Source organism: Erinaceus europaeus, chromosome 14, assembly GCF_950295315.1.
Source record: "Erinaceus europaeus chromosome 14, mEriEur2.1, whole genome shotgun sequence".
Lineage (NCBI taxonomy): Eukaryota > Metazoa > Chordata > Mammalia > Eulipotyphla > Erinaceidae > Erinaceus > Erinaceus europaeus.
Window position 1 is genome coordinate 107,467 of NC_080175.1, and position 15,601 is coordinate 123,067.

At 46.7% G+C, this 15,601-nt stretch overlaps 1 protein-coding gene across 2 annotated transcripts; it reads left to right on the top strand.

Annotated features, from left to right (window-relative positions):
- Positions 1 to 868: 868 nt before the first annotated feature.
- On the top strand, positions 869 to 15,074 carry SYCE1 (synaptonemal complex central element protein 1). Of its 2 annotated transcripts, none has more exons than XM_060171019.1 (13): positions 869 to 1,040; positions 9,468 to 9,521; positions 10,488 to 10,547; positions 10,875 to 10,949; positions 11,763 to 11,810; positions 12,056 to 12,110; positions 12,744 to 12,833; positions 13,097 to 13,160; positions 14,029 to 14,095; positions 14,193 to 14,316; positions 14,387 to 14,497; positions 14,627 to 14,714; positions 14,835 to 15,074. In XM_060171019.1, exons 1-13 carry the CDS (start codon positions 971 to 973, stop codon positions 14,877 to 14,879), a joined length of 951 nt encoding a protein of 316 aa, XP_060027002.1. In that variant the 5' UTR covers positions 869 to 970; the 3' UTR covers positions 14,880 to 15,074. The 2 variants fall into 2 exon arrangements, with proteins under 2 accessions (XP_060027002.1, XP_007533773.3); XM_007533711.3 differs by having other exon boundaries at positions 872 to 1,040; positions 14,817 to 15,074.
- Positions 15,075 to 15,601: the final 527 nt, after the last annotated feature.

Sequence of the window (15,601 nt, forward strand, 5' to 3'; positions counted from 1 at the left end):
GGACTCAGTCACCCAGAGGACCCAGTCACCCAGTGACCCAGTCACCCAGAAGACTCAGTCACCCAGAGGATTCAGTCACCCAGAGGACCCAGTCACCCAGTGACCCAGTCACCCAGAAGACTCAGTCACCCAGCGGACTCAGTCACCCAGAGGACTCAGTCACCCAGAGGACCCAGTCACCCAGAGGACTCAGTCACTCAGAGGACTCAGTCACCCAGAGGACTCAGTCACCCAGAGGACCCAGTCATCTAGTCACCCAGGGGACCCAGTCACCCAGAGGACTCAGTCACCTAGTCACCCAGAGTACCCTGCCAGCTAATGTACCCAGCACCCAGAGGTTCTGCCTTCCCAGAGGCTTTGTCACCCCCCTCTTCGTCACCCCCTCACCCCGCGGCCTCGTTTCCGGAGGTCCCAGCACCCCTTCACCCCACTGTCCTGACACAGGAATGCGGGCACCCTCTCAGCCCCGCCTCTGTGTACCAGCATCAGGCCCCTGGCTCTGCCCACCGCGGCCGTGGCTATGGGGGTCTGTCTGTCTTGCCGGCCACTGGACAGGCAGTGGAGGTGGGAGAGGACTGACGGCGGCCCCCAAGAAGGCAGACCAGCCATCTGAGCGGAGCATGCGCAGTGAGTGTGCACAGAGCCTCAACCCCACACCACCACCCCACCCCCACCCCCCCGCCCACGCTGTGTGGAGCATGCGCAGTGAGCGTCCACAGGGGCGTGGGGGGGTGCGGGGGGCAGCGCGCAGCAAGTCAGAGCATGCGCAGTGAGCGTACACAGAGCCGCGGGCCTGGGGACACGTGCACGCTGGGAGCGACGACTGCTAACGGACCAATCACAGTCCTGGAGTTCCCAGCCCTGTGCTGCCCAATTAAGCAGCCACAGTCATGCGCACTAGTGACAGCTGTGCTGTCCTGCGCATGCGTACTGCCCCCCAGCCGTTGGCACGGACACTGGTGCTGAGGCTATGGCGGCGCCTCCTGCCCCCTCTGTAGCCGAGGTTTCGGGGGCCACTGACTCCGCGGACAAAGCTGCAGGTAGCAGGAGTCGCTGCGGGGGGGTGTGGGTGCCTCCCCAGGCAGGAGGAAGAGGCCACGCCGTGGCAGCAGTCAGAGCGTCGCGCCTGGTCTCGGGAATGGGCCCAGGCTCCGGGGCTGCTCGGGAGAGGAGGCCTGCCGGACTTCCGGTCTCGGGGAGGATGGTGGTCCCGCGGGTGGGGCGGTGAAGCCCGGCCTGTGTGATTGTGGTCCAGGGACGCCCATCAGCCAGGACCAGCCTGTGACTTCCAGCCCCGGGGTGTCATCTGAGGCCCAGCCTGCGACTTCCGGTCTCGGGGAGGATGGTGGTCCTGTGGGGCGGTGTCGGTGAGGCCTCCACTGCCGCCCTCCTACCATATCCAGCCCTCCTGTGGCCTGCTGTCACATGGCGGTCCTCACAGGTGTCTGTGTCTCCTGTCTCCTCAGTTTCACAACCTTGTCCTCACACAGCAGTGTCCTCACAGGAGCCCCTCCCCACGTGACCACAGCTCGCAGGACTGTCCTCACAGGACCTCGCAGGTGACCACACCTCATGACCACATCCTCTCAGGTGACCACATCTCATGACCACGTCCTCTCAGGTGACCACATCTCATGACCACATCCTCTCAGGTGACCACATCTCATGACCACGTCCTCTCAGGTGACCACATCTCATGACCACATCCTCTCAGGTGACCACATCTCATGACCACGTCCTCTCAGGTGACCACACCTCATGACCACGTCCTCTCAGGTGACCACACCTCATGACCACGTCCTCTCAGGTGACCACATCTCATGACCACGTCCTCTCAGGTGACCACACCTCATGACCACGTCCTCTCAGGTGACCACACCTCATGACCACGTCCTCTCAGGTGACCACACCTCATGACCACGTCCTCTCAGGTGACCACATCTCATGACCACGTCCTCTCAGGTGACCACATCTCATGACCACGTCCTCTCAGGTGACCACATCTCATGACCACGTCCTCTCAGGTGACCACATCTCATGACCACGTCCTCTCAGGTGACCACATCTCATGACCACATCCTCTCAGGTGACCACTTACTCACACTGTTACAGGCTGGAGAGTCAGGGACGTTGTGGGGCACTTGTACCAATCAGGACTCACCTTCAATTACAAAGGCACCACCTCCAACACTGTCAGTTCACCTTAGAAACTGGGGACACCAGTGGCACTCTGTGGCAACTAGAGGACTTCTTCCAGTCCATAAGCTTGTTTCAGCATAGGGATGGAGGAGACCTGAGTCCCTGCTCAGATGAGAGGACATTGTGGTCCTATGAGGAAGTTCACTGTGAGGACACTGCCTTGTGAAGACAGCTGTGTGTGAGCATGCAGTTACTCAAGGGCATAGTTATCTCTGAGGACACTGCCATGTGAAGACAGCTGTGTGTGAGCATGCAGTTACTCAAGGGCATAGTTATCTCTGAGGACACTGCCATGTGAAGACAGCTGTGTGTGAGCATGCAGTTACTCAAGGGCATAGTTATCTCTGAGGACACTGGCATGTGAAGACAGCTGTGTGTGAGCATGTAGTTACTCAAGGGCATAGTTATCTCTGAGGACACTGCCATGTGAAGACAGCTGTGTGAGCATGCAGTTACTCAAGGGCATAGTTATCTCTGAGGACACTGCCATGTGAAGACAGCTGTGTGTGAGCATGCAGTTACTCAAGGGCATAGTTATCTCTGAGGACACTGCCATGTGAAGACAGCTGTGTGTGAGCATGCAGTTACTCAAGGGCATAGTTATCTCTGAGGACACTGCCATGTGAAGACAGCTGTGTGTGAGCATGCAGTTACTCAAGGGCATAGTTATCTCTGAGGACACTGACATGTGAAGGCAGCTGTGTGAGCATGCAGTTACTCAAGGGCATAGTTATCTCTGAGGACACTGCCATGTGAAGACAGCTGTGTGTGAGCATGCAGTTACTCAAGGGCATAGTTATCTCTGAGGACACTGCCATGTGAAGACAGCTGTGTGAGCATGTAGTTACTCAAGGGCATAGTTATCTCTGAGGACACTGCCATGTGAAGGCAGCTGTGTGAGCATGCAGTTACTCAAGGGCATAGTTATCTCTGAGGACACTGCCATGTGAAGACAGCTGTGTGTGAGCATGTAGTTACTCAAGGGCATAGTTATCTCTGAGGACACTGCCATGTGAAGACAGCTGTGTGTGAGCATGCAGTTACTCAAGGGCATAGTTATCTCTGAGGACACTGCCATGTGAAGACAGCTGTGTGAGCATGCAGTTACTCAAGGGCATAGTTATCTCTGAGGACACTGACATGTGAAGACAGCTGTGTGTGAGCATGTAGTTACTCAAGGGCATAGTTATCTCTGAGGACACTGCCATGTGAAGACAGCTGTGTGTGAGCATGTAGTTACTCAAGGGCATAGTTATCTCTGAGGACACTGCCATGTGAAGACAGCTGTGTGAGCATGCAGTTGTTAAAGAACATGGTAATTTCTGAGGGCACAGTTACCTGTGAGGACACAATTAACTTGGCCATGTGAAGACAATTATCTGATGACATGGTGTTGTAAGTACACCGTTATCTGTGAAGAAGTGATCATGTGAGGATGCAGTCACATTCAGAACAGGGTGCAGATGCAATCTAATATTAGGGACCTTCCCACACTGAACTCCAGGACTCTCCAGACCAGGGACATTACTTATTGCTGGCACATGTATGTGACAAGTTCAGCCCCCAGCACCATCAGTAGCCAGAACTAACAGTGCTCTGCTCAGATAAATAGTCTTTCCTTTTTTCTGTCAACTTTCTGAGAGTTCAAACAAAACATGTAGATGCAGGGACTGAGCAGTCCCTTGCACCTCAAGGGTGGAAAACATGAGGAAGGATGGCTAAATTCAGAGACCTATGCTTACTGCAAAATACCAATATTTGCACAGTGGAGTTTTAATATGAAGAAGTGTGGCATGACCCAGGTTTAAGCCAAACCCCAAAATACTGGAGGAAGCTTCAATGCTGTGGTGTCTTTCCCTCCCCTCTCTCTATTTCTGCTTTTGTCTATCTGAAAAAACAGTGATAACAAAAAGGTATACTTAAATTCAGGTAAAATAAATCACATTTCCAAATAGTCAAGTATATTTGTTAATAACTGTAATGGTAAATACCATGACCTTCAAAAGATTTTGAGATAAAAGCAATTTTAAATCACTAACTTAAAAAGGAGGGAACTGTTATTACAGACTTTACTCTGGGATAATGTGAATAATATCTTAGATCATTCAACAGATATTTTCTTTTTTAATTATGATAGAAATTGAGAGGGAGAGGGAAGAGGGAAGGACAAACACCTGCAACCTCGCTTCACCACTCACGTAGCTTCCCCCCTGCAGCTTGGAACTGGAGGCTTAAACCTGGGTCCTCAATCAGGTGCACCACTGCCCATCCCCTCAACAGATACTTTATTTGATAGGACAGAAGTTGAGAATGGAAGGAGAAGATAGAGCTTGAAGAGAGACACCTGCAGTACTTGCTTCATGGCTCGTGAAGTTTCCTCCTGCAGCTGGGGACCAGGTGCTCCAACCTGGGTCCTTGTACATGCTGATGTGTGTGTTTAACCCAGTGTGCCACCACCAACAGATATTTTCTTCTTTACCACTAGCTGACTTTAGCAAACATTTAGATATGCAATACAGAGGAAAAACAAGTATAGCTTTCTTATTAGTCTTTTAATACTAATACTCAGGGAAAGGGTTTTTTTAACAGTAAAAGTCATTATTTTGAAAAAAACATTAACTTAATAGTATAACCATATGCAGAAGCATGTGTGGTGAAAAGTAAGCATCTTCCTTTCTGCCCTTCCTATTCTACCTCAAGACAACTCATTGAAATTTTGTTTTAATTCCAGCACAAATTACCCAGACATGACATACATGTACTTGTAAACATCCATACAAGATTATATTATTCCAGTCTTGTACTTTAATCAGACTATGATCTATTTCCATATTGATACACATAAACCTACCTCATTTTCAAGGATTCTGTTATGGTGAATTATGAGTTATTTACTGATGGGTATTCAAGTTCCTTCCTACTTTGGACAGAGAAAATACTGCTTCAGTGTCATTTAACATGTCTTTGCTGATTTTTTTTTTTCAGTTGCAACCAGGGTTAGTGATGGGGCTCAGTGTCTACACAATGATTCCACCACTGTTGGTGGCCACTTTTTCCTTTATTTTCTTTTTAATTTGATAGGACAGAGAATTTTAAGAGGGGGAGGAGAGATATAGAGGGAGAGAGACAGAGAGGAATACGTAGTACTTGCTTCACTGCTGATATAGCTTTCCCCCCGGCAGGTGGGAAGCAGGGGCTCAAACTTGGGTCCTTGTATATGATTATGTGTGCACTTAATCAGGTGTACCACCACCTGGCCAGTCTTTGCAGATTTAACTGTGTTTGATGATTAAATTCTTAGAAGTTGAATTACATCTTTAAACTTGTGTGGCCAAACCACCTTTCAGAGGGTTGCATCAGTTTTTTGTACTCTCTGTCAGCTAGAACAACAAATAACATAGAAAGGAATTCCCATAAAACTATCAGCTTATTTCTTAACAGAAACTAAAGTTTAAAAAGGACGGACAGGTTGTATTCAAAGTTTTGAATTGAAAAGATATTTACCAAGAATACTCTTTCCAACTATTTTAGGACTCAGATTTGAAGGAGTGATTAAAAAAATAAGTAGCAGATAAGTGATTAAAAAAATAGTAATAGTTGCCACTAAACCAGCCATACAAAAAATCGTAAAGGAACTTATGTAAACTGAATGTAGCCCTTTTTTTTCTATCAAGGTCATGATAGAAGTAACAACTCTGTTGTTGTCCTGGGGGTTCAAGTGCAGCAGGGAGCCCACATTGTGAGCATTCAGGTTCTGTTTTTGCAGAAGCTGATCCCAGCATGGCATTTTCCAGAGCTTTGGAAAACTGAAACTTCTGAAAGACTGCAATCCTGGCTTCCTCCTCCCCTTTTGGCAATTTGCTACCCATAACCTCTGCAGGTTTTTGTAGAAATGTTAAGCCTAGCAGGATAAGGCTCCTCTTTGAATCTGCCTTCAGGGCCTGTGAAACCGGAGTCCCAAAGCAGTTGTATGGCTCAGAACTCCCATTGTGCTCTGAGCTCTGGCAAGTTTCTGCTGTTGAGCTGTTGCCACATTTGTCCCTCTTCACCCTGTAGTTCTTAAATTTCCATTCCTCTTTATGGAGTTGTAGGAATAGGATTGGGTCCCAGGACTGCCATACAGCCTACCACTATTACTGTACCTTATTGTTCTGCTTGTGTTAGAGCTTTTCTCAAGAGAGAGCTTTTTTTTTTTCCTGAAATAGTTGGGTTTTTTTTAATTTATAAAAAGGAAGCATTGGCTTTTGGCATTAGGCAATTGGGTTAACTTTGAAATATCCCTCTGTTAGGATTTGCTGTATCATACACAACATCACCATAATTTATGTCCTTTGACATTATTTGTATATAGCTGTGCCAACAGTTGCTTCTGTTCTCCCTGGTCTAGGCTTTTAAGAGAGTCAACATATCAAAGATTCAGCCTATGTATTAAAAAGACTCAGTCTGTGCTTTTAAAAGTTTGAGACATACAATCAAGTATTCTCCTCTCATACTAATTAAATAGTGATTTATATGACTACAAATTAATAGGAGTGTGCATAAACACCATTCCCACCACCAAAAGACTGTATCCCATTCCCCCACCCCACCCCCGCTGCCCCGTGAAGCCGAACATCCACCCTCACCCTCAACCCAGAGTTTTTACTTTGGTGCCCTACTCCAGGAAATATTTGTTTATTTTTATTTATTACTGGACAGAGACAGAGAAATTGAGAGAGGAGGAAGAAGTAGAGAGGGAAAGAGAAAAGAGTGACACATGCAGCCTTGCTTCACCACTGGTGAAGCTTTCCCCCTGCAGGTGGGGACAGGGGGCTCGAACCTGGGTCCTTGCACACTGTAACCAAGTGTGCCACCACCTGGCCCTGGAGAAAGATTTTTTACATCCTCTACCTGACTATAAACCTTCTGTCTCTTATTATGGGAAATCTGTTTTAATTTTTTGTTTGTTTATTGCTGTGATCTTGCTGTTGTAACCAGAAGGAGAGACTCATGTCTTGCCATCCTGGTTACAGTACTCAATTTTTTTATTATGGAAAAAGTTAAGTGTATAAATTACTCTCTGAACTCATCTTCCAGATTTCATAGTTATCAGCTCTTGGACCATATGTTAACTAAGATATTTCCTGTTAGTCTCACCAACTCTGTACTACTCATTCCATTATTTTATTGTTTTTAGCATCATGGGTATCATATCCATGTTTATCTTAACTATCTACTCATTTATTATGAGAGAAAACACATCATTGGTATTTGCAGTGCCAGGGTCAACTTTGCAACCTCATGTTTTGCAGTCCAGTGTTTTATCCCCATTTCACTTCCTGGGCCACTGCTAACATTTTTCAGGGGGCTAAGAGGTGGCACAACTGCTTGAACACACATCTCTATGTGCGAGGATCCAGGTTCAAGTTCCAAGTCCTCCCCTTGCAGGGGGGAAAGCTCTACAGTGTTGAAGCAGTGTTGTAAGTGTTTTTTTTTTTTTTTTGTCTCTCTGTGTCTCCCCTTCTCAAGTTTTACATTTATCCAATAAATAAAAAAACAAGCATTCTCCAGAAAAATAGCCACAATAGCATTGTCACTTCTAAATAATAGCTATAAAGTCTCTTTATTTTATCAAACATTTCATCAATTTCTAAATGTCCCTGGTTGGGTTGTCAGTATTTTTAGAGTACCATTGTTTAAGTCAGTAGCCAAATATGGAACATTTACTAAGATTAATTGACACACATCCTTAGTCCCTATTAATATGTAGAGTTTTCCTTTCTCTCTGTAGTTTATTTGTTGAAAGTGGGTTTTTATTTATTTATTTATTAGTCTTTACTTTAGTGAGAGATAGAAGAGAAGAGAAGAGAAGAGAAGAGAAAGACACAGACTGGCCAAAGCACTCTTCAGCTCTGGCTTATGGTCATCCAGAGGATTTAACCTGGGACCTCAGGACAAACATGAGTTTTTTGCATTACCATTGTGCTGTCCTCCCTGCCTGAAGCTTGGTTGTTCTTAGCAAGTTTTCAAACCTGAATGGGACTGTGTTTCTTCTCACACGTTATTTAGATTGAGAGGCTTAGAAATAATGTGTCCTGGAGAAGCAATTACAGAAGCCAGACCTTCCACCTTCTACAACCCACAATGACCCTGGGTCCATGCTCCCAGAGGGATAGAGAGTGGGAAAGCCATCAGGGGAGGGGGTGGGATTTGGAGATTGGGTGGTGGGAATTGTGTGGAGTTGTACCCCTGCTACCCTATGGTTTGTTAATTAATCCTTTCTTAAATAAAAAAGAAAAAAGAAAGAAAGAATGTGTCCTGTAGCCCTGCCTCCCCAGACCCCTGCCCCATTAGGGAAAGAGAGAAATAGTCTGGGAGTATGGATTGACCTGCCAGCACCCATGTTCAGTGGGGAAGCAATTACAGAAGCCAAACCTTCCACTTTCTGCACCCCATAATGATCCTGGGTCCATACTCCCAGAGGGATAAAGAATAGGAAAGCTGTCAGGGGAGGGGATAGGATACGAAGTTCTGATGGTGGGAATTGTACCACTCTTATCCTATGATCTTGTCAATATTTGCATTTTATAAGTAAAAAAGAAAAACTGTGTCATTTTTGAATGAGTCTCTTTTCATATCAGATAGCTCATGTCACATTACCTTAATTGTGATGTTAATACCATAGCAGTAATTGCCTAGATTACTGACATTCATTAGGTGGTTAAAGTGTGGTTAGAGAGGTGTTACAGTAATAGAGCACAGGTCTCACAGGGGAAATGCCAGAGTTAGGTCCCCGACATTAAAGTACTCTGTTCTCTATTTCTCAAAAAGTAAATACATTTAAAATAAATAAAATACTTGTGATTTTGGTGATTATCTAATATGAAACATTCTACTAGAATACATTCAAAATAAAGATCATATATGGGAAAACTGTTTGAATTACTATGTTTAAACAAGACATTACAATTTCTTACCATTACTTGTGTATTTCTATAATTCTGCCAATTATAATACATTTTTATTTCTTGTTTTACAGGGATATTTTATCTATAATGATTATATCAAAAACTTTGAATAGTATTAGTAGGAAGAATGCATCTCTTTTCTCACCCTGTACTTTATTAAGGGAGGATATGTGATGTCATTTCACAATTTAAGGAAAAACTGACCAGAGAGAAGCCCAGTGTACCTCAATGTCCACCTCAGAACAAGTACAGGTTTCCAGATCCTTCCTCAGGCCTTTGGTTCCTCCAGGATTCCGAAATGTTTGGTTTTTGTTTCCACAGGGCAGGCACAGAAAATTGAAGACTTAATGGAAATGGTGAAGAAGTTGCAGAAAGGTCATGTCTCCTCTTTATTTGGGTATCATCTGAGGTTTGGATCAGGCAACAGTAAATTCAGTTCCAGGCAACACAATTCACAACCTTGGAAATTAGCTCTTTCCTTGCTTTTAAAATTAACTATTTCAGGGCCAGGTGGTGGCACACCTGGTTGAGTGCACACATTACAATGTGCAAGGACCTGGGTTTGAGCCGCTGGCCTCACCTGCAGGGGGAAAGCTTTGCAAGTGGTGAAGCAGGGCTGCAGGTGTCTCTTTGTCTGTCTGTCTCTCCCCTTACTCTCAATTTCTGGCTGTCTATCTAATAAAGATAATTAAAAAAAATTGAATTTACCTATTTCAAGTAAAGACACAGCCCCCATGATTCTAAGTTAACGAAGGAGACAGAAGGCAAAATATTTTCCTTACGTCCGGCTGTCACCCACTTGCTGGCTACTCATTTGGTTTCCACTGTATTCATTTTAAAGTGGGGATTCACTGTGACTCTATTTCACATCACTAGACTCCTTCCAAGCAAGGAAGACCTTTGTGCTACCTCCCACCCCAACCCAGAGAACCACAGGGCATACCCCACCTTGATATGGCACCGTTTGCGACCTTACTATATCTGAAGCAGCATGTTCCACTCCTCTACTTGGTCCCTTGCCCCTCTGCTTCTCTTTACTACAGTTACCACAACCCGACTCACTATTTTTGTTAGTCTTTTTAAAAATGTTTATTTATTTTTTATTTTAATGATACAAAGATACAAAGAGAGAAAGCAGAGCACTCCTCATCTCTGGCTTATGTTGGTGATGGGGACTGAACCTGGGACCTCGAAGCCTCAAGCAGGAGCGTCTTTCCTGAATTATTATGTTATCTCTACTCCCAACCCCGTTTGTCTCTTGTGACCTCCCTACCCAGAATGTGAATTCCTGGAGGGTCCTGCCCGCCCTACATCTCTACCAAACTCTTTTACTTTCTGCAGTGGGAAGCCTAGAGCCCAAAGTTGAAGTCCTGATTAATCGGATTAATGAGGTTCAACAAGGTAAACTCGGGGACTTTGGCTTGTTAGCAGAGCCCAGTGCAAACAAATTCAGAGTCACTTTCCAAAAAGGACTGAATATTTCAGTACAACAACAGCATTAAACCAACAACATTCCATCTAAATACAGTTGCTAGAGTTGTGTATCTATTAACCTCACCCTTTCATCTGAGCTCAACAAGACAGACTAGAGCTTTGAAAGCCTCATTTTTCTGCTCTGTAGCATCTGAGTGCCTCTAGATTTGTTTGAAGACAAATGTGAAATGTTACTGTTTTCAAGAACTTACTCAACTGGAGAATGCACTTATGTGATACTGGTCTTTGTTGTAGCAAAAAAGAAAGCCAGTGAGGAACTGGGAGAGGCCCGAGCTATCTGGGAGACCCTGCAGAAGGAATTAGATTCTTGTAAGTCTTCCAGGATTCCCAGTAATGCTACAAGTCCCCAAACCCAATACTCTAGACACCCAGCATCTATTCCATAGCCATAGGACCCTGCTGCCTCTCTAGACTAATGTTCTGCCAATCTCCACTTCCATCTAATCTGTAGGTGGGTGTGTCCCTCCTCAGCTTTTGCCCCCCTGTTGCATTGCATCATCATTTTAAGAAATATTTTATTTATTTATTTATTATTGGATAGAGACAGAAATTGAGAGGGGATGGAGAGGTAAAGGGGAGAGAGACAGAAAGACACCTGCAGCCCTGCTTCAGCACTCATGAAGCCTTCCCCCTGCAGGTGAGGACTAGGGGAAGAAAATAATCTTTTTTTATTTATTTTTTTAATTAGAGCACTGTTGAGCTCTGGCTGATGGTGGTGCAGGGGATCGAACCTGAAACTTTGGAGACTCAGGCATGAGAATCTTTTGCATAACCATTATGCTGTCTGCCCCACCTTCCTGCATCATCACTACCTTAAATGTCCTCTCAGACACCTTCACCATCCTCTCTGCAGTCATCATCTGCCCATGCTAGCCACATGCCTCTCACTGCTGTTTGTGTTTCTTTATAGCCTTCATCTCACATTCTGTGATTATCTGCTTTCTCTTTCCTCCACATAAATGCACAGACATTCCACAAGGTTCTTAAAGCCACACAGGCACGGAGGGGAGGGGATCAGCTTGAAGAATCCACACTTGGGACTGGAGAGAAAGCTGTATCAAAGCCCTTGTGACTGTAGTACACAGGTCAAGTATGTCTGACCAGTTGGTTCTGTTTTTCCAGTGAATGGAGAAAAAGTACGCCTCAAAGAGATGTTGAACAAAAAGCAAGGTAAGTGCAACCCTTGTAGGTACAGGGACAGGCTTCCTCTTTGCCATCTTGGAAGCCCACTCTTTCCAAGGCAGCTGAATCTCTTGGAAACATGAATCCATTTTCATTCTTTCTGTGACTTCAGATACACTTAGTATAAGATGAAATCCCACCAGATGCCCATAAGAACCAAAATCTCTCAGCACTATCAGCTCTACCCTGATGCCTCAATGACTCTCACAGGCCCTGGGTTCCTTTCTCCATAGAGACCCTGAGGATCCTACGGCTGCACTGCCAGGAAAAGGAAGGGAAGGCACAGAGGTAAGAGTTGTCCCCTGAGCCTCAGTGTTTCTTTCCTCCAGTCTGACAGAGATGAAGGAAAAAGGTAAACCAGTCTCTCCTCATGCAGATCCAGTTTTCTCCCTCTGTAAATTATAGAGGTCAGGTGTGTGTCTTTCTACAGTAAGCAATAGTGTTAGAGGTATACTGCCACTCATTAGAATGTCAAGACATTTCTTCAGGTGTCTTTTGTCTTTCAGTCTTGCCACGGATGCCTTGACTCACATATTCACTTAGCCCTTAAGCCAGTCGTCTGTCCATCCTTTCTCTGTCCACTAGCCACCATCTTTCCATATACCAATTATGTGCAACCCATCTGTGCACCTGAGTACTTGTTAAGTTCATTGTCTGACCAGAAGTCCCCAGCCTCTGAGCTCCTGACCGTGCTGATACTGGGAGTGTCTGTGATGTCCATTGTCTGTGTGTGCACATTGCTGTGGCTGCATGATTCTCCCAAGTCCCAATACCAGCACTTCCAGGGAGCCTATGCTCATGTCCCCACCTCAACAAGTTATAGAGAAGGACTTAGATCTAGAAGACAGGAAGGAACCTCACCCCAGCCATATTCTTGGGAGAAATTCAGCTAATTACTAAGAACTGCCTTTCCATTCCCAGGAAACACAACACACTACAGGGGTTCCAGGAGCGAATTTCTACCCTTAATTCCCAGATTGAGGAAGAGAAAAACAAACAGAGGCAATTGAGGTGAGTTCAAGCGCCTGAGGTGGGGAGGCAGGATGGGGTTGTGTGCAATGTGTGGCATGAGGCCTTGGGCTCTGGTGGGGGTTCTCTCAGGCTACTGTTGGGCATGGGGGTTTGAGAAGGAACTGGATCAGTGGAGGTTTGGAGGTTCAGGGTGGCACAGATGCCCCCAGCAGAACATGGGCTAGGTCTAGATACACAGCCCACCCCCATGCCTGGGGCAGTGTGTCGGTCCCTGGGCCTCATCCTGTGTGGTTGGCCACCAGGTTGGATTTCGAAGAGCAGCTGGAGGACCTGATGGGCCAGCACAAGGACCTCTGGGAATTCCACGTGAGTTATTCAAAGCCACGTTCACCTTTGTGGCACGAGACCCAAAGTTCAGGTTCATCTTTCAGCCCCTCATCACCACATTCTCTGGCACCAGCATTATTCTTTTGACTAGTCCGAGTTCAGCTCACCCACTGCTGTTCTCCCAGGGCCTTCTGAGGTCAGGAAGAGCCTGATTAACCAAGGGAAGCCCATCCATCGTGGGGGTCCTTGAATGAGACTGGGGCTGTCACAGACCCAGGGAAGGAAGTGGGGAACCACACAGGCCTGTGTTGGCCAACAAGGGGTCCCAGATGCCAGACAAGGAAGTAGGTGGAGAATGACTATCAGCTGGGGGCTCAGGGAGGAGTTCACAGAGGGAAGAAGAGGAGCCATAGTGCTGGGCTGGTAACTGAATCTCCAGAGAACAGCCCTGTGTGTGGTGTTTGTGGTAAATGTTGCCCCCAAGGCAGTATTTCAAAACTTATAAAACTTCTGAATGTTAACAAGCTTATATATATATATATTTTTTTTTTTTTAGCAGAGCACTGCTCAGCTCTGGCTGATGGTGGTACTGGGGATTCAACCTGGGAGCTCAAGAGCCTCAGGCAGGAGAGCCTTTTTATACAACCACTATGCTGTCTCCCCAGCCCACAAGCTTATAACTTCTACCACAAAATCATAGAAGTCTGGGGAGGGGCAGCTCCAGATGGAGGGACTGGTCAGTGCAAAGATTCTGTAGCTGGCCATGCCTGCTGCTCAGAGGGTAAGAGTAACAGGAAGTGAGACATGCTGAGAAAAGACCTGAGCTAAGTAGAGATTCAGAGACAGGCTCTTCTGAGACGTGCAGAGGGTTGAAAGTTATGGATGCACTTCCTTTCTGCTCCCTCAGAGACCAGAGCGACTGGCCCAGGAGATTGGCACCCTGGACAGCAGCAAGGAGCAGCTGCTCAAAGAAGGTAGGCCTGGAGAGTAAGGGCCTGATCTGCCCTGCCCTCACCTGCCCCCACTGCCCCCACCTGCCTTTACCTGCCTATTTGTCCCCTCCTGCTGCAGAGAAGCTGGTGGAGGCAAAGCTGGAGGATGTAAAGCATCGCCTGTGCTCCCAATTTGGGACCAAGGGCCATTCAACTATCACTGAGGGGCTGTTTCTCCGCAGCCAGGAAGCAGCTGCTGTGGTGTAAGACAGGGAATGGGGAAGGGAAAGTGGGGCAAGAGATGAGCTGCTGCTCTGACTGCCCCATTCTCAGACATCTGTTTGAGGAGGAGAACAACAAGGCCCAGGAACGCCTAGAGGCTGCTGTCCAGCACCATGAGCAGCTGCTACAAAAGTGCCAGCAGCTACAGCAGACGAGACAGAGGTAGGAATGGAGCCTTCCCCACTTGCCAAGAGGAAGGTGGCTGAGGGAGTCTGGTCTCTTCCAGCCCCTCTCTTCACACACTCTCTTCCCCTTGCGCCCCTTACTGTCCCCACCCTCCTTTCGGTCTAGACTGAAGGAAGAGCTGGAAATTCTAGGAGTTCAAGTCCCTGCTCCTAGCCAGAGCAAGCAGGAGGAAGAGGCTGGCCTAGGAGAAGCTGTAAGCCTTGGAACCAGTGGCGGGGGCAGAGGCATCTGCTGAGTGGAGCTGGGGTGGAGGGCAAGCAGCAGGCTCGAGGAGTGCTCAGAGGATGGTCTTCAGGGGAGGGTGTTGCTACAGGGTTCCATCCAAGCAAACGGTGCCGAGGCCACAGTGGTGGAGTAGGAACGGGCATGTCCAGGGAGTATATGGCAGAAGGATGCATGGAGCCTCACACCCTGATGTCCTTCAGATCAGTCTTACGCCCCTCAGAATCAATGAGAAGAAAGAGCTGTTCCTCAAGGAAGGTCCACTGCCCTCCTAGCCAGGGAGGACACACCCCAGACTGGAGCTTAAATAAAGCCTCTATTTTTTGGAGAACTTGTTGCAACTGAGTCTGTGCTATGGTGGAGGGGTTGATAGACCCAAGGTCTGGGTAAAGGCTGGGTAAAGCCATGACCACACTCTCCCTAAGCTTGGCCTCAGCCAGAGCCCCACAGAAGGCATTCAGTAAATGCTCTCCTAAACTCGGTCTCTAGTCTGTTCATCTCTCAGGGATGAAACATGATTTGGGGCTCCCTAATATAGGGATACAAGTCAGATACTGTCTCATAATAGAACCCATACTGTAATTGTTTCTTTAAATCCATTTTTGACCTGGACTACTAGAAATCCCAGCAGTGAGATTTAAGGTTCTAGGTTCGTCATCAGTCAGTTTAAGCCCCATAGTCCCCAGCAATTAGCCAAGGAAAGGAAATGTGGTCTTTCAATGGACAGACACAGTGCATACAACTGAGATATTCATTACAGGAACATCGTGTGCTGGGAGTTGGTCACCCAGAACTGCCCTGTCTTCTGAATGTGCTTCAAATAACTGAAGCACATCAGCCATATGGAGGAAGTGTTGG

Bases quoted from the DNA above. Each gene is read 5' to 3' on its own strand.
- SYCE1 (XM_007533711.3), top strand. From the start codon at position 971: ATGGCGGCGCCTCCTGCCCCCTCTGTAGCCGAGGTTTCGGGGGCCACT. The intron at 11,811-12,055 runs GTAAGTGCAACC...CTTTCTCCATAG, and splicing joins GATGTTGAACAAAAAGCAAG to AGACCCTGAGGATCCTACGG. The intron at 13,161-14,028 runs GTGAGTTATTCA...CTGCTCCCTCAG, and splicing joins AGGACCTCTGGGAATTCCAC to AGACCAGAGCGACTGGCCCA.